General features: G+C 40.2%; 2 protein-coding genes and 1 pseudogene across 3 annotated transcripts in view; 1 reads left to right on the plus strand and 2 right to left on the minus strand.

Annotated features, from left to right (window-relative positions):
• The first annotated feature begins 3,026 nt into the window (after positions 1 to 3,026).
• Positions 3,027 to 6,894, plus strand: LOC101309766 (annotated as a pseudogene). Its single transcript, XR_183697.1, has 2 exons — positions 3,027 to 5,468; positions 5,575 to 6,894. The product of XR_183697.1 is annotated as an uncharacterized LOC101309766 (transcript).
• A 3,097-nt stretch (positions 6,895 to 9,991) lies between these two features.
• LOC101310058 (ankyrin repeat-containing protein At5g02620-like) lies at positions 9,992 to 11,569 on the minus strand. Its single transcript, XM_004287551.1, has 2 exons — positions 11,406 to 11,569; positions 9,992 to 11,126 (listed from the first exon to the last, which is right to left on the minus strand). Exons 1-2 carry the CDS (start codon positions 11,547 to 11,549, stop codon positions 10,197 to 10,199), a joined length of 1,074 nt encoding a protein of 357 aa, XP_004287599.1. The 5' UTR covers positions 11,550 to 11,569; the 3' UTR covers positions 9,992 to 10,196.
• A 2,500-nt stretch (positions 11,570 to 14,069) lies between these two features.
• LOC101310349 (PHD finger protein ALFIN-LIKE 5-like) overlaps positions 14,070 to 16,789 on the minus strand; it is a 3,552-nt gene continuing 832 nt past the window's right edge. The window contains exons 3-5 of the mRNA XM_004287552.1: positions 15,803 to 16,031; positions 15,204 to 15,339; positions 14,070 to 14,563 (exon numbers count right to left, since the gene is read on the minus strand). Coding sequence (XP_004287600.1) covers positions 14,303 to 14,563; positions 15,204 to 15,339; positions 15,803 to 16,031 — 626 coding nt within the window. The 3' untranslated portion in view covers positions 14,070 to 14,302. The remainder of the gene's footprint in view (positions 14,564 to 15,203; positions 15,340 to 15,802; positions 16,032 to 16,789) is intronic.

Genomic DNA, 16,789 nt, shown 5'->3' on the forward strand with positions numbered 1-16,789 from the left:
TTCTTTTTTGAATTAGACAAAATATGATCAGTAAATGATCAAATGTAAATCTAATAGTGAAAATAATTAGTATTAAGATTTAGCTATTTTACTTTCAACCGTTAAGCATCGTTTCCTTAACTAAGTAAGTAACAGTCGTAACACCACTATCAGATAAAAAAGTGCAGAAAATTGAAAATATCAAATCCTACTGAAAAGGCCAAAATAAAGTTTATTCTTCAGGAAAATAAGGTCGATTTTGGTGCGACGTGTTAGGTTTAGATTATTGGGGTGACGTATGAGGACACTTACGTGGCGGAGCATGATGGTAACGCGTGGATTATGGGTTACTGGGCCTAGTCCACACTGTTCTCCATTATAGAGAATGGTCCTCCTCTATTTTTTGACCAAACGACAAGTTCACATTTCCAATGATCACTGAATCTCACACCGGAATCATTTTCTTTATTTGTTTTGGGCTCACCAATTTTGACACTCCTTTTGGGCTAAAAAAGTGTTCTAATGTATTGGGCTTTGCAAAGAAAAATTCAAAGTTAGCCCAATTTGTTCTTAAATACTATTGATTAAGGAATTTGAAATCCACACTCTCTAAGTTGTAATTCACACACCCACTTTTTATTTTTAGTCATCATTTTCATAAGAAAACAAAAATTCAGTCACTAAAAACAGAATTTAAGTTACCACAAATGAAAAATGGGAGTGTGGATTACAATTTAGGAAGTGTGGATTTCATTTCCCTTGATTAATTTTTGGCGCAAATTTGATGTACACATACATCAAGTAAACTTAGTTTGACTGAGAAATAGACTAGTTCCAAATTAGTCTACCAATATATAGAGCTAATTTGATCACCTCTAAATCGAACTAGTCTAGTTGATGATTCGGTATATTGATGTACAGTAAAACGGTTCACCTTATGGGCGCTTATCTTTTTAGCTCTTAATTTTGTGGAGATTGAATATTATGCTTTTGAAGATGGCAATGAAGTTCAAGACCTCAAGATGATCGGGCAAAGTTGATCAAATACCAGAGAAGGTAGAGGCGTAGAGCAAATAAATAACAGTTTCATAGACTTGAAAATATGGTACAATTTGTCCGAGTTTGAATTCAAATTCAAGGGCATGCTGCCTGCATACATATGAAGACAGACAGAGACCAACAAATTAAGTTGGCGCGTCATTTTAAAATGTGAGGTAGCTGAGGCTGCTGAGCTATGTGGGTCATCGTTGATCAGCTTCCTGCGTAGTATGAAGTTTTGAATTCCAATCAACAGTAACAACCATGATGAGCTTGCAGCTGATCAGCTACGTATGTAAGAATATGCCAACACAGCAGGTAAGTTGGGATTTGGGAATGAATGAATTGTCTTTGGTGTAAAGGTTTTTGAACATGTTTCCAAACTGGGTTGGAAGAATAAGTTTTGTATGAATGTTTGTCTTTAACACCAACGTTTATAGCTAATCTTGCTCTTAATGTATATAGATACTTCCAAATTATGGGTTTTACTTACATTAGGCTTCATTCTCTTGAAGTACTTTGGCAGACAGACCACAGACCCCATGTTAATTTTGATGGTTATGAAAGCAAAGTATATCAGAAACCAAAAGAGACATCAAAGTGTTTTCCTACTACATTGATGTAACTCCCTTTCCTATTCAAAGGAATAAAATACTCAATAGTTGTCAATTGCATGGATGCCCATCGTGAGTTTTACTCATTGTTGGTTGAGGGATTTTTAATCACAATAAACCCAATTTAAGCACTCGGGAATATTTTTATGTATGCTAATAACTAATAACGAAGTTATGAGCCTAAGTGTAGAACCCCCATACCTAGGTTCGAATTTCAGCCGACGTTAATTGGAGTTAAATCCCAATTTATTCTTAGTGGCCAGGGGGGAGGAAGCGTTCTGACATGATCCCTCGGCGCGGATTAGTTTTTAGGCCTAGAAAGCCTTTAAGGATACCGTCGTTAATACTATCAAAAATAAAAAATAAAAAAATAACGAAGTTAACATAACTTAAATGTCTCGTTTGGTTTGCGGAAATAAAAGTAGTTTCTTCCTCTCTTCATTTCTCCCATGAGAAATGAAGGTGAACATGAATAAAATTTTAAGTTTTCATTCCGATATTTGGTAACTCAAGGAAAGTTATTAGGAAAGTTCTTAAAAAATATAATAAATATTATGATGTGAGTAATAAATACAGGGAAAAAAAAAGAAAAGTGGTTTCACTGGATTTTGGAACGAGCCACTTTCTCCCATATTTTCCCTTCAATTAGGAAAGTCTTTCTTTTTCTTTGGCTTTCCCAAACGCAGGAAAAAAACAACTTTCCTATCATGCTGCTCACTTTCCGCAAAACAAACGAGACCAAAGATTAGATACATGTTATGTTCGTGTAACTAAGTGTTGTTTTCTAGTTTCGATGTTGATGATGAATTTAATTTCTTAATTGATCAATTCAAACGAATAACAAACATACGACGATACGATAAATACCATATAAATCTTTTACAATAGCTGTCGTTATATACTTCCCAAACATATTAACTCACCCCATTTACAATATCACACACTATTCATCAAATCAAACCACACAGATAAAGGACTAGATCACAAGAACATAAAACATACATAGGGTGGTAAACAGGTAGAGAACCCAAATATAGAAAACTCAACAACACAGTTTATTTTTTCTTCAATTTTTTATTTGTTGTAATTTTTTGTTTGAAAGAGGCAGCGGCAATTCAAAGAGAGAAAAAGCTTGGAGAGTGAGACAGAGACAGAGGAACAGCGAAACGCTCAGAAAACTCCGAAACTCTCTCCCTGTCAGATTTCCCGGATTTTCCCAATTCCCTCTTTCAATTCAAAATCCTCCGACTTTTTCTCCAAAATCCCAGCTTTCAATCTCCATGACTTTGATTCGACTAGTTTAGGGTTTTCGATTCTGATTCAGTCTCCGTCGCCGGCCGCCCATCTCCAATCGGTAATTACAATTCCGCCCTTCCTTTCTTTCATTTCCTGATTAAGTTTCAGAGTAATTTATATACTTGTATTTGCTTAGTTGTGATTTTGAGATATATGAGGATTTGAAATGTGATATTGAATTGCAAAGACTTGAGCTTGTTAGATAGATGAAGTAAGTAGAATTGGGTTTTGCAAAGTCTGATTGTTTTTGAGTTTTGGGTTGTGTGTGAATGAAGGTAGAAGATGTCGAAATTTGAAGGGGGGAGGAAAATGGGTGGGGATTCGAAATTGTTGAATGAGATTGAGACTATAAGCAAGGCTCTGTATGTTGACAAAAGGCCCTCCAGGAGTAGTAGTTCAGTTTCTTCGGGGAGTTATGTGCCGAAATTGCAAGGGAAGACGCTTTTGCCTGATCCAAAGTCGAAGCCGAAGCCGAAGCCTGGTGGGGATGACTTATTGCTCAAAGAGAAGAAGTCATTTTGGAATTGGAAGCCCTTGAAGGCGTGGACTCATATCCGGAACCGGAGATTTAACTGCTGCTTTTCCCTTGAAGTTCATTCCGTTGAAGGGTTGCCGTTGGATTTGCAGAATATTAGTCTGTGTGTGCATTGGAAGAGGAGGGATGCGATTTTCGTTACTAATCCGACGAAGGTTGTTCAAGGTGTGGCGAAATTTGATGAGAAATTGACTCACACATGCTCAGTGTACGGTAGTAGGAGTGGACCACATCATTCGGCAAAGTATGAAGCAAAGCATTTCTTGCTGTATGCTTCTGTGTTTGGTGCACCAGAACTTGATTTGGGAAAGCATAGGGTTGATCTCACGAGGTTGCTTCCTCTGACGTTGGAGGAATTAGAGGAGGAGAAGAGCTCAGGGAACTGGACAACGAGTTTTAAACTATCAGGAAAGGCTAAAGGTGCAATCCTGAATGTTAGTTTTGGGTATACGGTGCTTGGGGATAATTCTAGTGCCTCAAGAAATAGTCAGAATGCTCCTGACGGAGTGCTTTCGAGGCAGACTAACTCGAGTTTGGCAAAAGTAGGGACCAAATATGGTCAGGTTGATGCCAGGAGAAGTATGCAGCGTGGTGAAAGTCTTCCTAGTCAGCGTTCAAGGGCCTCATCTCGTTCTGTAGAGAATTTAAAGGATCTTCATGAGGTTTTACCGATATCAAAGTCAGAACTATCTAGTTCAGTTGATGAACTCTATCAGAAATTTGATGAAGAAGAGAAGTCGGGTACTCCAGCTGTTTACAAGCCTGAACTTGAAGTGCTCGTTGAAACTGTTGAGCCTATTTCTAGTAAACTAACAGTAGAGAATGAGTGTGAAGAGGATGACTTTTCTGTAGTTGAGCAGGGGATAGAACTGCCATCAAAGGAAGTGATGGAGTCAGAAGTTGTTACGGAGGCTACTGATGCTTCTGCAGCAGAAGGTCATGTTGCTGAAACCCCCACTGGTCTACAGGTAGCTGCTGAACAAGGAACTGAGCTCCATTCCCAGGTTGAGGGTCAAAATGGTTGTACAGAAGGGCTTGTGCTATGTAATTCCAGTTCCAAAGAAGATGGCTTATGCACCAGAGAATCACTTATGCAAGAGCTAGAGTCGGCTTTAAGTATTGTGTCAGATTTGGAGGCAGAAGGACTAGAATCTCCTGATGAGGACCTAAAATGTTATGTAGATGATACACTATATAAAAGAAATGTGATGGGGAGTGCATCTAGCTTGGATGATGTTACAGAATCTGTTGCCAATGAGTTCTTGAGCATGCTCGGGATAGAGCAAAGTCCATCTTGTATTAGCTTTGAGAGTGAACCCGAGTCTCCAAGAGAGCGTCTGCTAAGACAGTTTGAGAAGGAGACGCTTGCCGCGGGTTGTTCTTTGTTTGATGATTTTGACATAGTAACTGATGAACAACCAGAATGCAGCTACAATGATGCAACCGGGTCTGATTGGGGCCACCTATCTGAGAGTTTTGATCTATCTTCCATGATTCAAGCTGCAGAGGAGGAGCATCTGATGGCAGCACAACCAGCAAAAAGTAAAGCAAAGGCCAAAAATGTTGGAAGACTTGGAGACAGAAGCATTAATGCGTGAGTGGGGTTTGAATGAGATGGCTTTTCAGCATTCTCCACCAAAAAGCTCTTCTGGTTTTGGAAGTCCTTTGGACACACCTCTTGAAGATCCACTTGAATTGCCTTCCCTTGGAGAAGGGATAGGCCCTTTTCTTCAGACAAAGAATGGAGGATTTGTACGGTCCATGAATCCCACACTTTTCAAAAATGCTAAAAGTGGTGGGGACTTGATCATGCAGGTTTCCAGCCCAGTTGTGGTACCAGCAGAAATGGGCTCTGGGGTAATAGATATATTGCAGCATTTGGCATCAGTAGGAATCGAGAAGCTTTCTATGCAGGCAAATAAGTTAATGCCCTTGGAAGATATAACTGGAAAGACAATGGAGCAAGTAGCTTGGGAAGCTATGCCTGCTTTGGAAGGACCTCAAAGGTTTGTAGATCCACTATTACACTGGTTTTTGAAGTTAAATAAATCCAACTCTTCCCTTACATTTTTCGAAATGTAACTTAGTAACAGTTCATTCTTATTACTGCAGGGATTGTAGCTCGCAGCATGAATCAGTTGTTGGGCAAGATGTACCAGATGCGCGAACGAGAGTTAAAGGAAGTTCATCCGGGCCCAAGTCTAAGACGTCTAAGAAAAACACAGTTGGCAATGAGATGGCCTCAGAATATGTTTCTTTGGAAGATCTTGCACCTTTAGCCATGGATAAAATTGAAGCACTTTCAATTGAGGGGTTGAGAATACAGTCTGGGATGTCAGATGTGGATGAACCTTCAAGCATCAGCACAGATTCTGTTATGCAAAACCCAGCTCCCCAGGGCAAGGGTGTTAATGTTGGCGAACTCCTGGGTTTGGAGGGAGCTGCTGGCTTGCAGTTAATGGACATAAAAGATGGTGGCAATGATGTTGATGGACTAATGGGCCTTTCACTAACTCTTGATGAATGGATGAAACTTGATTCTGGTGAAATTGACGATGAAGATCATATTAGTGAGAGAACTACCCAAATCCTTGCGGCGCATCATGCAAACTCTTTGGACATGATTCGTGGAGGATCGAAAGGAGAGAGAAGGCGTGGCAAAGGAGCCAGAAAGTGTGGTTTATTGGGGAATAATTTCACAGTAGCATTAATGGTGCAACTTCGTGATCCTCTAAGAAACTATGAGCCGGTTGGAGCTCCAATGCTTGCTCTTATTCAAGTTGAGAGGGTGTTTCTCCCACCAAAGCCCAAGATTTACAGCACCGTTTCTGAAGTAAGGAAAAGTAATGAAGAGGAAGATGAGTCTGGGTCAGTGGTGAAAGAGGACATTAAGGAGGAGAAAAAAGATGAGAAACTTCCTGAAGAGGAAAGTATTCCTCAGTTTAAAATCACTGAAGTCCATGTCGCTGGTCTGAAAACTGAACCTGGAAAAAAGAAGCTATGGGGTAATACAAACCAGCAACAATCAGGTTCGCGCTGGTTGCTTGCAAATGGAATGGGGAAAAACAATAAGCATCCTTTTTTGAAGTCAAAGGCCAAGGCTGGCTCCGAAATCTTCTACCTCGGCAACAACAAAGGTGCAGCCCGGTGATACATTGTGGAGCATCTCAGCTCGTGTCCATGGTGATGGATCAAATGGAAGGAATTGGCAACACTAAATCCACACATAAGGAATCCCAATGTTATTTTACCAAATGAAACTATCAGATTGTGCTGAGTGCTTGGTGGCCTTGAGTTCTGCCCTTTTGTGGGATTTTGATCCATTCAGCTGGGGTGTAACTGGAGTCCATGTAAAGAGGTAGTTCACAGAGTCCAGACTCCAGACAAGGTTGATTGTTGTGCTTGTGAAGTTATTCTTGTATTTGCTTGAAACATGGTCACCGGACCAGCAACAAGAGATATAAATCATTTTCAAGTCCATCTTCATTTCTATTTTAAATCCTCAGGTTTTGCAAGTACTCATGCAATAGTTATGTTCAAAGCTTGTAATTGCTGTAATTGGCGTGCAGCAGTTGGAATGTTTTGCAATGAAATGAATATATTTTTGCTACTTTGATTCTTCCATCAATAATTCTCTCTTTTCACTTATTTCCACATTGGACGCACATATTAAGATACAACTGTCATTACATTTTCATCAGTAACAGTGGCATTCTTATCTAGTCGATTGAAAAAATCAGAACCATTATTTCCTTTGTTATTTACAAAGATGGCACTCATGAAGAGAAGAAACAATCACATAAAACATACAATGTACTTTATACAGAGAAAATGACTCGACTAGTACAACATCTTCAGCATGGCCGGTGATCTTTCTTCTTCATTTTTGTCGGCGAGATGAATCCTATATGTGCAGGCAATGTCACCTCCATCATCAAGTTCCCCGAAGCAGGCTGCTGTGGAGTGTTAGACCCTGATCGAGTACCTGTCATCCAATGCTCCCAAACGACATTTACGCATAACGGTGGGGAAAAAGCCCTATTGGAAAATGTGATCATGGGGTAACAACTACTTCTACTGTCCCTTTGCAGTTTAGGAGGCTCATGCAGTTGCTCGTTCCTATGGTTAGGAGAGTCTTGCAACAAAGTTCATTCCTATACTTCTTCCTCCATAAATACTAAACAAATTCATCTTTCAAACCACAAATTCATTCTCTTCTTCTTCCAAAATGAGCATATTGATCTTCTCCCTCATCCTCCTCTCATCCACCACAACAGCCATCTCCACTCCACTCCACCGCCAACCCCCCACGCCGCCACATGAAATGTATGTGACCATTTTCATTATAGCAGTGGTGTAGAGGGTCACATCAATGGTTGGCGGTGGTGTTGGTGGTGTTAGGGGAGATAGGGTCATCTCTTATGGCATGTAATAACAAGTGCAAACAAGACAGAAAAGGAACAAGTAGCTAGCTAGAGATCACTAAGAGAATTAAGCGAGGTAGGTTTACTGGAATTATGTCAAAGTAGCCAGATAGTGTTGTAATGTTAGAACTTGAGTAGAGGTTTTAGAAGAAAAATTAGATTAAACAAGTAAATGGACGTACTTGAATGTAATGACACAATGTCATTCGGATAAACATGAATAATTAATCAAGCAACATTACTCAAAAGTTATACCAAATCATATTCAAAAGTTAACAAGATCGATCGACGTAATAAATCATGCATACAACTCCGGGCAACTCTCAGGCATCCTCCTTTAAAGACTCTAACAACGTAGTTGTCCTTCTCTTGAGTCCATTGCACGGTATAAGCCGTCCAAGTTCCCGTTGCCAATTAGGACACTCATAAGTCCTGTGGGTACCAATATCATCACAACTGTCACACTGAATCCTAACAGTCCCATAGTCACCGCTGCTACAATTTTCACACATACACCAACAACAGATCTTCACAAATCCTCTCGGCACAGGTGCATCGTCTTCAAATGAGAGGAAGCCATATTCGTCCGATGTCAGCCACTCCTTCTTGTAATCTTCAAGATCAATTTCCGGTACTGGAGGGCCGTCCACACACAAGTAGTCACTGTGCCTCAAAGCATGGTCTTGCAACTTGGGAATCTTGTGCAAGCAGCTAGGCTTATTTCGGGTTTTGTATACATCCCCATAACAGAGCTTACAAATCACTGCATACCAAACCTGTTCAAGTTCCTCAGGAGGACGCTCCGCATGCCTCTTATATCCCTGAATGCAGTACGGATCCACCACGTAGATCCGAAGGAGCTCCGCCTCTGAGTATGATTTCGGTTTTTTAATTTCCATACTCGTGTTTTGATCAACCCATTGATTGGGAAGGTCATGCCAAACGTCGCGGTGAATTGATGCATGTTCCTGAACAGCACGACGATCCTGCAAGCTAGAACCCTCCTGGATGCTAGCCGGACATCCACCACACAACTTACAAACCACCACTCTCAACCCTTTTGACGGGTCACTCCAAGGTGGCTGATCTTCCAACTCAAAGAGCTGATGGAGCTGGTGCTCTGAGAAATCTGCTTTTTCGACATACTCATCCTCTTCTTCATGAAATGGCAGCTCAACGAAAACTGCTTTGACGCTGTCTTCATCATGCTTGTCTTCCTCTGAGATATTCTTGTTTGCGGCCGGAGCCTTCGTTTTTTGGGGGAAATCAGTCATCTTCGCTTTTTTTGGGATACTGCTGCACCTTATGCCCTTTTTATATACGTACGTACTTACGTACGTACGTGGGGTTAAAATCCTAGACCTATTGGAAACTCTAAATCCTAGACCTATTGGGAAACTCTAAACCCTAAACGGGCTTAGTTTGGTATTGTAGTTTAAAAACTTAATTTTTTAAAAACTCAGTTTTAAATAAGCAATCCTCAACCTGTTTTATAAAATCGTGGTTATTTAAACTAAAAAGTTCTAGATAAGCACATTTTTATTGCTTATGAAACCTGCCATTTGTGTGATAATGCTAAACTCGTTTGCGTATGATGTACTTCACCTCTCTGAGCTCAGTAGTAATAAACTTGAGGATGCAGTGCCTCGACTTGTCAGTCAAGTTGCTTCAAAGACCAGCCAGATGAATCAGATGCCTAACTCAACAGTATCAATTCATTTCTATTGTAACTGCAAGTACTCATGCAATAGCTGTTATCTTCAAAAGCTTGTAATTGCTGTAATTGGCGTCAACAGTAGGAATGTTTTGCAATGAAATGTATACATTTTTTGGTACTTTGATTCTGCTATCTATAATTAATTCTCTCTTTTCACTTATTTCCACATTGGGTGCACAGATTAAGAAACAACTGTCATTACATTTTCATCAGTAGAACATAACAATGGCATTCTTATCAAGTCCATTGAAAGAATCAGAACCAAGTACATTTCCTTTGTTATTTACAAATATGGCACTCATATGGAGGATTATAATCACATAAAACATACAATGTACTTTATACAGAGAAAATGACTTGACTAGTACAACATCTTCAGTCAGATTTGCTTTGCTGCTAAAAACAAGATCTTCAAACGTTTAATCTCATACTTGACAAGACCCTGCTGCAAAGTTTCTAAAACACCTCAACACGGATACATGAGCAGATGCAATTCCAGGAGGTATAAAACATCAATGAATCCAGTGTCAAAAACAACTATGACCAAAAACCTGAGACACCAAAGACTACAATTGCTCACTGTAATCTTCAGCTTACACCTCTTCTTCTTCATCAATTGTAGCTAATTGGTCTCCCTCTTTTGGCTTGATATAACCATACTTTCTGAGAACCCATAAATTCAAACGAATGACATTCCCAAAGAAAACAACCAACACTAAACACAACCATGTCAAAACAGATATCGATGAGACCTGACGCAAGACGTGTTCCACATTCTTAGGGGACATGTGACGGAGCGAGAGAAAGTAAGTTGCTACTTGTGTAGTGATGGCAATCCACATTATGATCATCTGTATCCACATCCACCTCCGCTTTTTTATAGGCAGTCCACTAACAAGAAGAAGAATTATGCTCAAGGATGAGAGGAAAGCGACTGTGTTAAAGATCATGAATATACCATACTCTTTTCTGTTGCTTGTGGCCATGATAGATGTTCCTACGGTGTGACCAGGGTTATTTTCGTCTGCTTGGGCGTCATCTTGCCAAACACCTCCAGGTGGTGTTATTGCAGCTTGGAAGGCCACAGTTGCAAGCAGCGACGCCACCACCATCAATGAATCTCTCTTCCTGCCAAGCCACTCAGTAGGCTCCGGTTTCACCTCCGGTCTGTTAGAATCACTCTCTTTTGAGGATACTTTTGAGCCTAGGCGCCTTGTTACCTGGCGTTCACCACTCATGGATACCACAGAAGTTGCACGTCTTGTCATTGTCCTCTCACCATTCGAAGATGAAACTGAGGAGGTTACACGCCTGGCCACCTGAGGTTCTTTTTTCGGAACCCATTCATGCTCAATCGAACGCATGTCCTTCGCCCTCTGAGCTCCAGCCTCTCGAAGACAATCCTCAATCTCCATATCCTTCAAATCTCTAGGACTCTGCAGTAGAATGTCTAATGCAGTAGAGCCATTCACATTCAAAACATTCACATCCACTCCAGTACTGGTCAGCAAAAACTTAATCATCTGCACAAATCCAAAACACCAATGCCTAAACAAAACTGCAACCAAACCATACAAATCATTGAAATCGATCCTTCTAAACATATAATGACTAAAACTTCACTTCAGTTCAAGATGTAAACACTCGCTAACAAATTCGATTACACAAACAACTCATCATCACCTATCCTATATTTTAATCTCATATTCCCCAAGTCCAAATTTCATAGAGCACTAATCTTTAGCTATACGATTTTCAAATCTTCAACTATACAAAACTCAAGAACCCAAGAAAAAACATACCTCAAGTTGCTTCTTGGCCACAGCAATATGCAAAATGGTGTTACCATTCCCATCCTTCCAATTCAAAACCTCATCATCCTTCCCAACACTCTCCACCAAAACCCTCAACCCCTCCAACCTATTACTCCCCACACACAAATGCATCGCACTCTCCCCTCTATCAGTCAACGCCCGAGTCGACTCAGTCCTCGCTTTTACCAACTCCCCCACCACCTCAGCCCTCCCCTTAACCGCCGCCACGTGGAGCGCCGTCCTCCCATCCTGGTTCCGCACCAAACACGCCGCGGAATCCGCCCAAAGCAGCTCCCTCACGACCTCCACGTGTCCTTTCGCCGCCGCCAGGTGCAGCGGCGTCGAGCCGAGCGAGTCCAGCTCGGTGGCGAACTCGGGCTTGCGACTCAGTAGCTCCTTGACCAAATCCAAATGGCCCAACATTGAAGCTATGTGAAGTGGGGTTTCAGAGAAGCATGAAACTAAGGCTCTGTCTAGTACAAGTGGGTCTTGTTGGATCAGATCATTGAGCTTCTTCACGCTTCCTTCCATGGCTGCATCAGAGAGCTTCTTCTCCATTTTGGGTCTTGTGGGTTTTTGGTAAAGTCGTCTGCTTTTTTATGGGTTCAGAGCTTTGGAGACATCATCTGATTGAGAATAAAGATGAGTGGTGGATCTGGTACTCTGAAAGATACTAAAGAAATGGTTTTTAAGGCCAAAGAATTTGACCCAAACTGTCAGAGGAATTGATTAATGTAGTCACGAGAAGAAGGGAAATGCTTTGCTTTGTTGAGACTTCAGGGTGGGACAGTGGTGGGAACCTTGGAAGCTTCCATTGAGGCTTGGCCTTGTGCGGGAATCATTCCTTCCATCCTGTATATTTGACCCAATTGATATTTATAATTGTGATCCAATTTTATGCGACTTGGTTGATAGACTTGGGAGGAAAGCAATGGTTGACCTTGTGAAGTTGTGCTCCTGAGGTTCCTAGAATGCTTTTTAACATTTCCAAGATTCATTTGGAGAGACATAAGCCATTAAGCCTCTCTTCTCATTCTAACAGAAAGTTTGGATGACACTAGTAAGGTATGATCACAGTAACATCAGTTACATGATGAAGTTGATTTTGCTTGATGGCAGCAAGCACCAGAATGCAAGCTGCAGCTAGAGACAGAGCTAGTCTCAAACCCTTTCTCATCACCAAGTCTCTGATTTTGCAGCTTCTCCATATGCTTTTCCCTCTTCTACTTTGATCGCGTTTAATATCAAATTAAGTTGATGTTCTCAATTGTATCAGGGAAGAAGTGAAAAATCCACACATTGTTATGTCGGTTTTCGCTGATGTATGTTGAAGTGTGTCATCATGTTGTATCAAGCAGAATATGTTCCCCTCCGTTCTTGGTTAAGTTTTTATTAATCAAATCCTGAACTGAATCAGAAGTCATATATGCATCATTTGGATGATATTGAGCTTGTAAAGTTCTGGTTTAATTATAAACCTAGGTCACTGTAATACAATCAATAGCAGAAGTTGGTACTTTGAATTCTCGTCTTGAAAAGATGGTGTTTCCAAAGTCAAGAGCAGCTCTGAAACATGAGTTTAGGTTTCGAATGAGGATTTCAACAACAGGTTCAACCCAATTGAAAACGGATGCTGTGTTTTCGGTTGAATGTGTCGTGTGACACATTGGATTTTGCTTTCGGAGTTTGGCAGTCTGCGAGGGATGCTATATGGTTAGGTTCACTCCCAGAATGCATTGGCTTGATGAGGACTGAGGAGGAGGCTTGCATTGTTTTCAAGTGGTTAGATAGGAAAAGTATGATCACACTGGTACTCGTTACATGATCAAGTTGATTTTGCTTGAACTGTATATAGCAGCAAGCACCATAATGCAAGCTGCAGAGGCAGAGCATAATCCCTCCTCTAGTCCTCATCAACAAGTCTCTGATCCTGCTTGTCCAAATGCTTTCCCTCTTCTCCCTCGATCCTGTTTAATATCAGTTGATATTCTCAATTCTATCAGGTAACATTTGAAAGCACCACACATTGTTATGCCAGAAACAATTCCCGGTAGTAAGAAAAACGTGTAGAAAGGGTGGAGGAAAATCACTTCATGATACTTTGGTATCAACATTGGGATGCAGTGCGCTTATTCTAGTTATAGTTCGAGCAGAAGATGCACCATCTTCCTCTCATTCACTTGAGCTCTTTACAGTTGACACTAAATCAAGGCCCCTCTATCAGCGTTTGTTGGTAAAGGTCTTGTGTTTTATGGGCGATAACTGGTGCATTGCAGTTGTAAACCCATTATAAGATTTCGATGGTTGATCGAAGAAACTATAAGAGGGTGTATCTTAAGAAAAGAATGCTCAATAATGTAAGGGAACTCAGTTGTTCATCCTCACTCAGAGGCCGAGCCGCCTCGTGAAAAAAGGGCTCTGACCATCGGCTAAGAAGATTTGGATTTGTTACTTCTGATTTGTCTCCTTGAAGTAGATTTAAAGTTTTCATTTTTCGCCTGTAGTCAGTTTTAGCATCTATAAAGATGAGCCCTTCGGCTCAGCAGAGAAGAGAATAGCAAACATTTACATGAAAAAACCTTGCAAAAGTTGCAAGAACACACATTTGTAGTCATATGATCAGATCATAAAGATTGAAGTTTGAAATTAGATAGAAGATAATATAGTGCACAGGGCATTTGTCGGAATAAGTAACATGTTGAAACAACACTAAGCCGGTTTACAATCATATTAAACAACCCAAGTTCAGATCCTTCAAATCACCACAACACTAATATCACCAAGGAAAAAGTACTAAGTTCCACCAATGCTTAGATGCACATAACTCTAAATAGTTAGCCCGATCTATCCAACATCACTTACTACGACTAACCCACCTTGCAAAATCAAGGCCGCATTCTCTTGTTGCTGCATGCAGGGCACTTGTAATGCTTGATGTGCTCAGCTCTGGCAGGAGTAATCTTCACACATTTTCCATGGAACCACTTCTCACATATGTCACAACAAATCCAGAATTCATCCGCAGCATAGCTGTCCCCACAGGCACCACACATAGTTTCCCCATGCTCCTCATCTTCTTCCTCATCCAGTCCCTCGTCCTCGTCCTTTGGCAGCATTTTTGAATATTTGCCTGGTTCAGAGCCTCGCTGTTCCCCAAAAAAGGATAGGAATTAGTAATATGTAAATATGGAAACGTCTGAGTTAAGTTATGATCATTAATAAGCCGCATAACACAAACCAAGCACAGACAGAAAAATGGGGTTTAACGTAGACACAATTAAATGCTGAGGGTAATTCGTGGCAGCTGAAGTTATAAACAGGCTTCTATAGTAGTAAGCCACCAAATGAAGAAAGAGTGAATTAAAATGCTAGGCAAAAAACAAATTCAAGTTTCTTGCACACCCACAAACAAGTTCAAGTTCATTTATATTGTATTAAATTCCGTATTTCTTGCACACTTTTATACTAGTAACGCTTGTGCAAACTCAATACAAGTATACGACACTTGTGGGGATTGGTCTGGTGAGAACTAAAATATAGAGTTCTCTTAGCACATACCTTTTACTCCAGTGGGCAAAAGTAAACTCCTATAATATAGTAAATGGTGAAAAAACTTTAATTTATATACAATCTGGCAACTCATCCTGTTAACAACCACACACATAGAGACTAATTAAAGCACACAAGATGTCAATAGAACAATCAATTACCAATTAACATGTAGGTCCAGGTTTCCTGAATGATAAAACTAATCAATAAGACTAAAGTCCAGAACTAAGTTTTTACCACTCTAGAGCTTGACTTTGGCTTATGGATGCTGTTATTTGAAACTACTGACTTCTCCATTGGCTGTTTCTTCACAGAGCCTGTCACAATCTCAAAAACTGATGGCAGATCATTTATCATAGTGAAGAGACGTTTCCTGCATCAGAAAGCTCAATTCAGACAGATGATGATTTATTGAATCACAACCTATAAATCATTTGAAGCCCTATCACACAAGACTTACTTCAGCGAAAACCAGTTTTTTGCTTATTCCATGTTAGTTGTCGAGCAAAATATGTGTGTTTTGTTAATTGCAACAATCGAGTTTCTAACAGCTATTTAAACCTACGATATACAAGCTTAGCATTTGATTGACAATGAATTGCAGAAGCTAAATTTTATCGATATTTTAACTTCATTGTGCATGGGTAATTCCAGCACTTCTAACAACTTAGTTATATATGGATGTGGCTTAGGGACTTAACAACATTAATTAATAAAGAGATAATAAATGACACAAGATCAACAAATAAAAGCAAAAGCAGCTCACCAACAACATTCTTTTCATGCTAACAATAAAAAAAAGCATCAGATAGCAGCATGAAGGAACATAGAGATACCTGTCAGCCCTGTCAAAACCAAATCTGGCACCAAAGTAGAAAGCCACTGCAAGTAACCATGCATCACTGTGAACTGCAACCAGAGACAACCAGTCCTTTTCTTTCATCCCATCTCTGGCAAAGTTGATGCCCAGAGCAGGTTCAGGAAGCTCTGGAGGAACTTCTTCCGCAGGTAGATTAACTTCCCAGTCCTCATTAGGCAGTCCATACAAACAGAGATTCTCCTTCTCTGAACATGCACCAATTAGTTAAAACACAGAATATCCCTTCCAACCATCAAAGTAACTCATGCAATCTAAGAAATTCCAGATTTTAAACCTATTTCACAGTATAGCAATAGCAAAAACAAAACAGAACAATGCAAGAGCATAACATGCGACTGTTGATGGAAAAGCCACACAGGCAACACAGACACTAACCCAAAAAACAGTTATGTTTTGTAGAGTACCAACTGAAAACTTAGATAAAACTTCACGTATAGCAAGTTAAGTAACACATGCTCGAGACATTTTTATGATCCAAGTTATTGCAGCGTAAACCTTAATGACATTGTACCCAAACACACAAGGAGCTCCCAATTCATGACTACTACAAGAAAGTAAACAAAAACTCGGTTCGACAGTTACGCCAATTCAATAAAGAGGGAGCAGTAAATGCATCCAAGTCACCTCGATATCCAAGGACAACAGTAGCATGACTCTTTCCAAAAACAATGCCAAGAATAATGCAGAACTAATTGCATGTATTTATTCGTGTAAAACAATTGATTACGCACAACACAAGAAATACGAACACATCAGGAAAAATCTGCCAAGATACCAAAACAAAGAGCAGAGAGAACAAGCAATGCAAGTTAGCAGCACCAAAGCTGGAAAATAATAATTATAATAACTGTCAGTGAGCAATATTCTAGTATTAGTACAAAGAATTTGGCCCCATCAAGAAAAAAAAAGTAAATCTAAACGTCATGGAGAAAAAGGAAGAGAG

Source organism: Fragaria vesca, linkage group LG1 (assembly GCF_000184155.1).
Source record: "Fragaria vesca subsp. vesca linkage group LG1, FraVesHawaii_1.0, whole genome shotgun sequence".
Taxonomy (NCBI): Eukaryota; Viridiplantae; Streptophyta; class Magnoliopsida; order Rosales; family Rosaceae; genus Fragaria; species Fragaria vesca.

What these genes read in the sequence shown, in the direction of transcription:
- LOC101310058 (XM_004287551.1), bottom strand. Translation starts at nt 11,549, where the DNA reads ATGCATTTGTGTGTGGGGAGTAATAGGTTGGAGGGGTTGAGGGTTTTG. An exon ending in TGGCCAAGAAGCAACTTGAG is followed by an intron (nt 11,127 to 11,405) that starts GTATGTTTTTTC and finishes GGATTTGTGCAG; the next exon opens with ATGATTAAGTTTTTGCTGAC.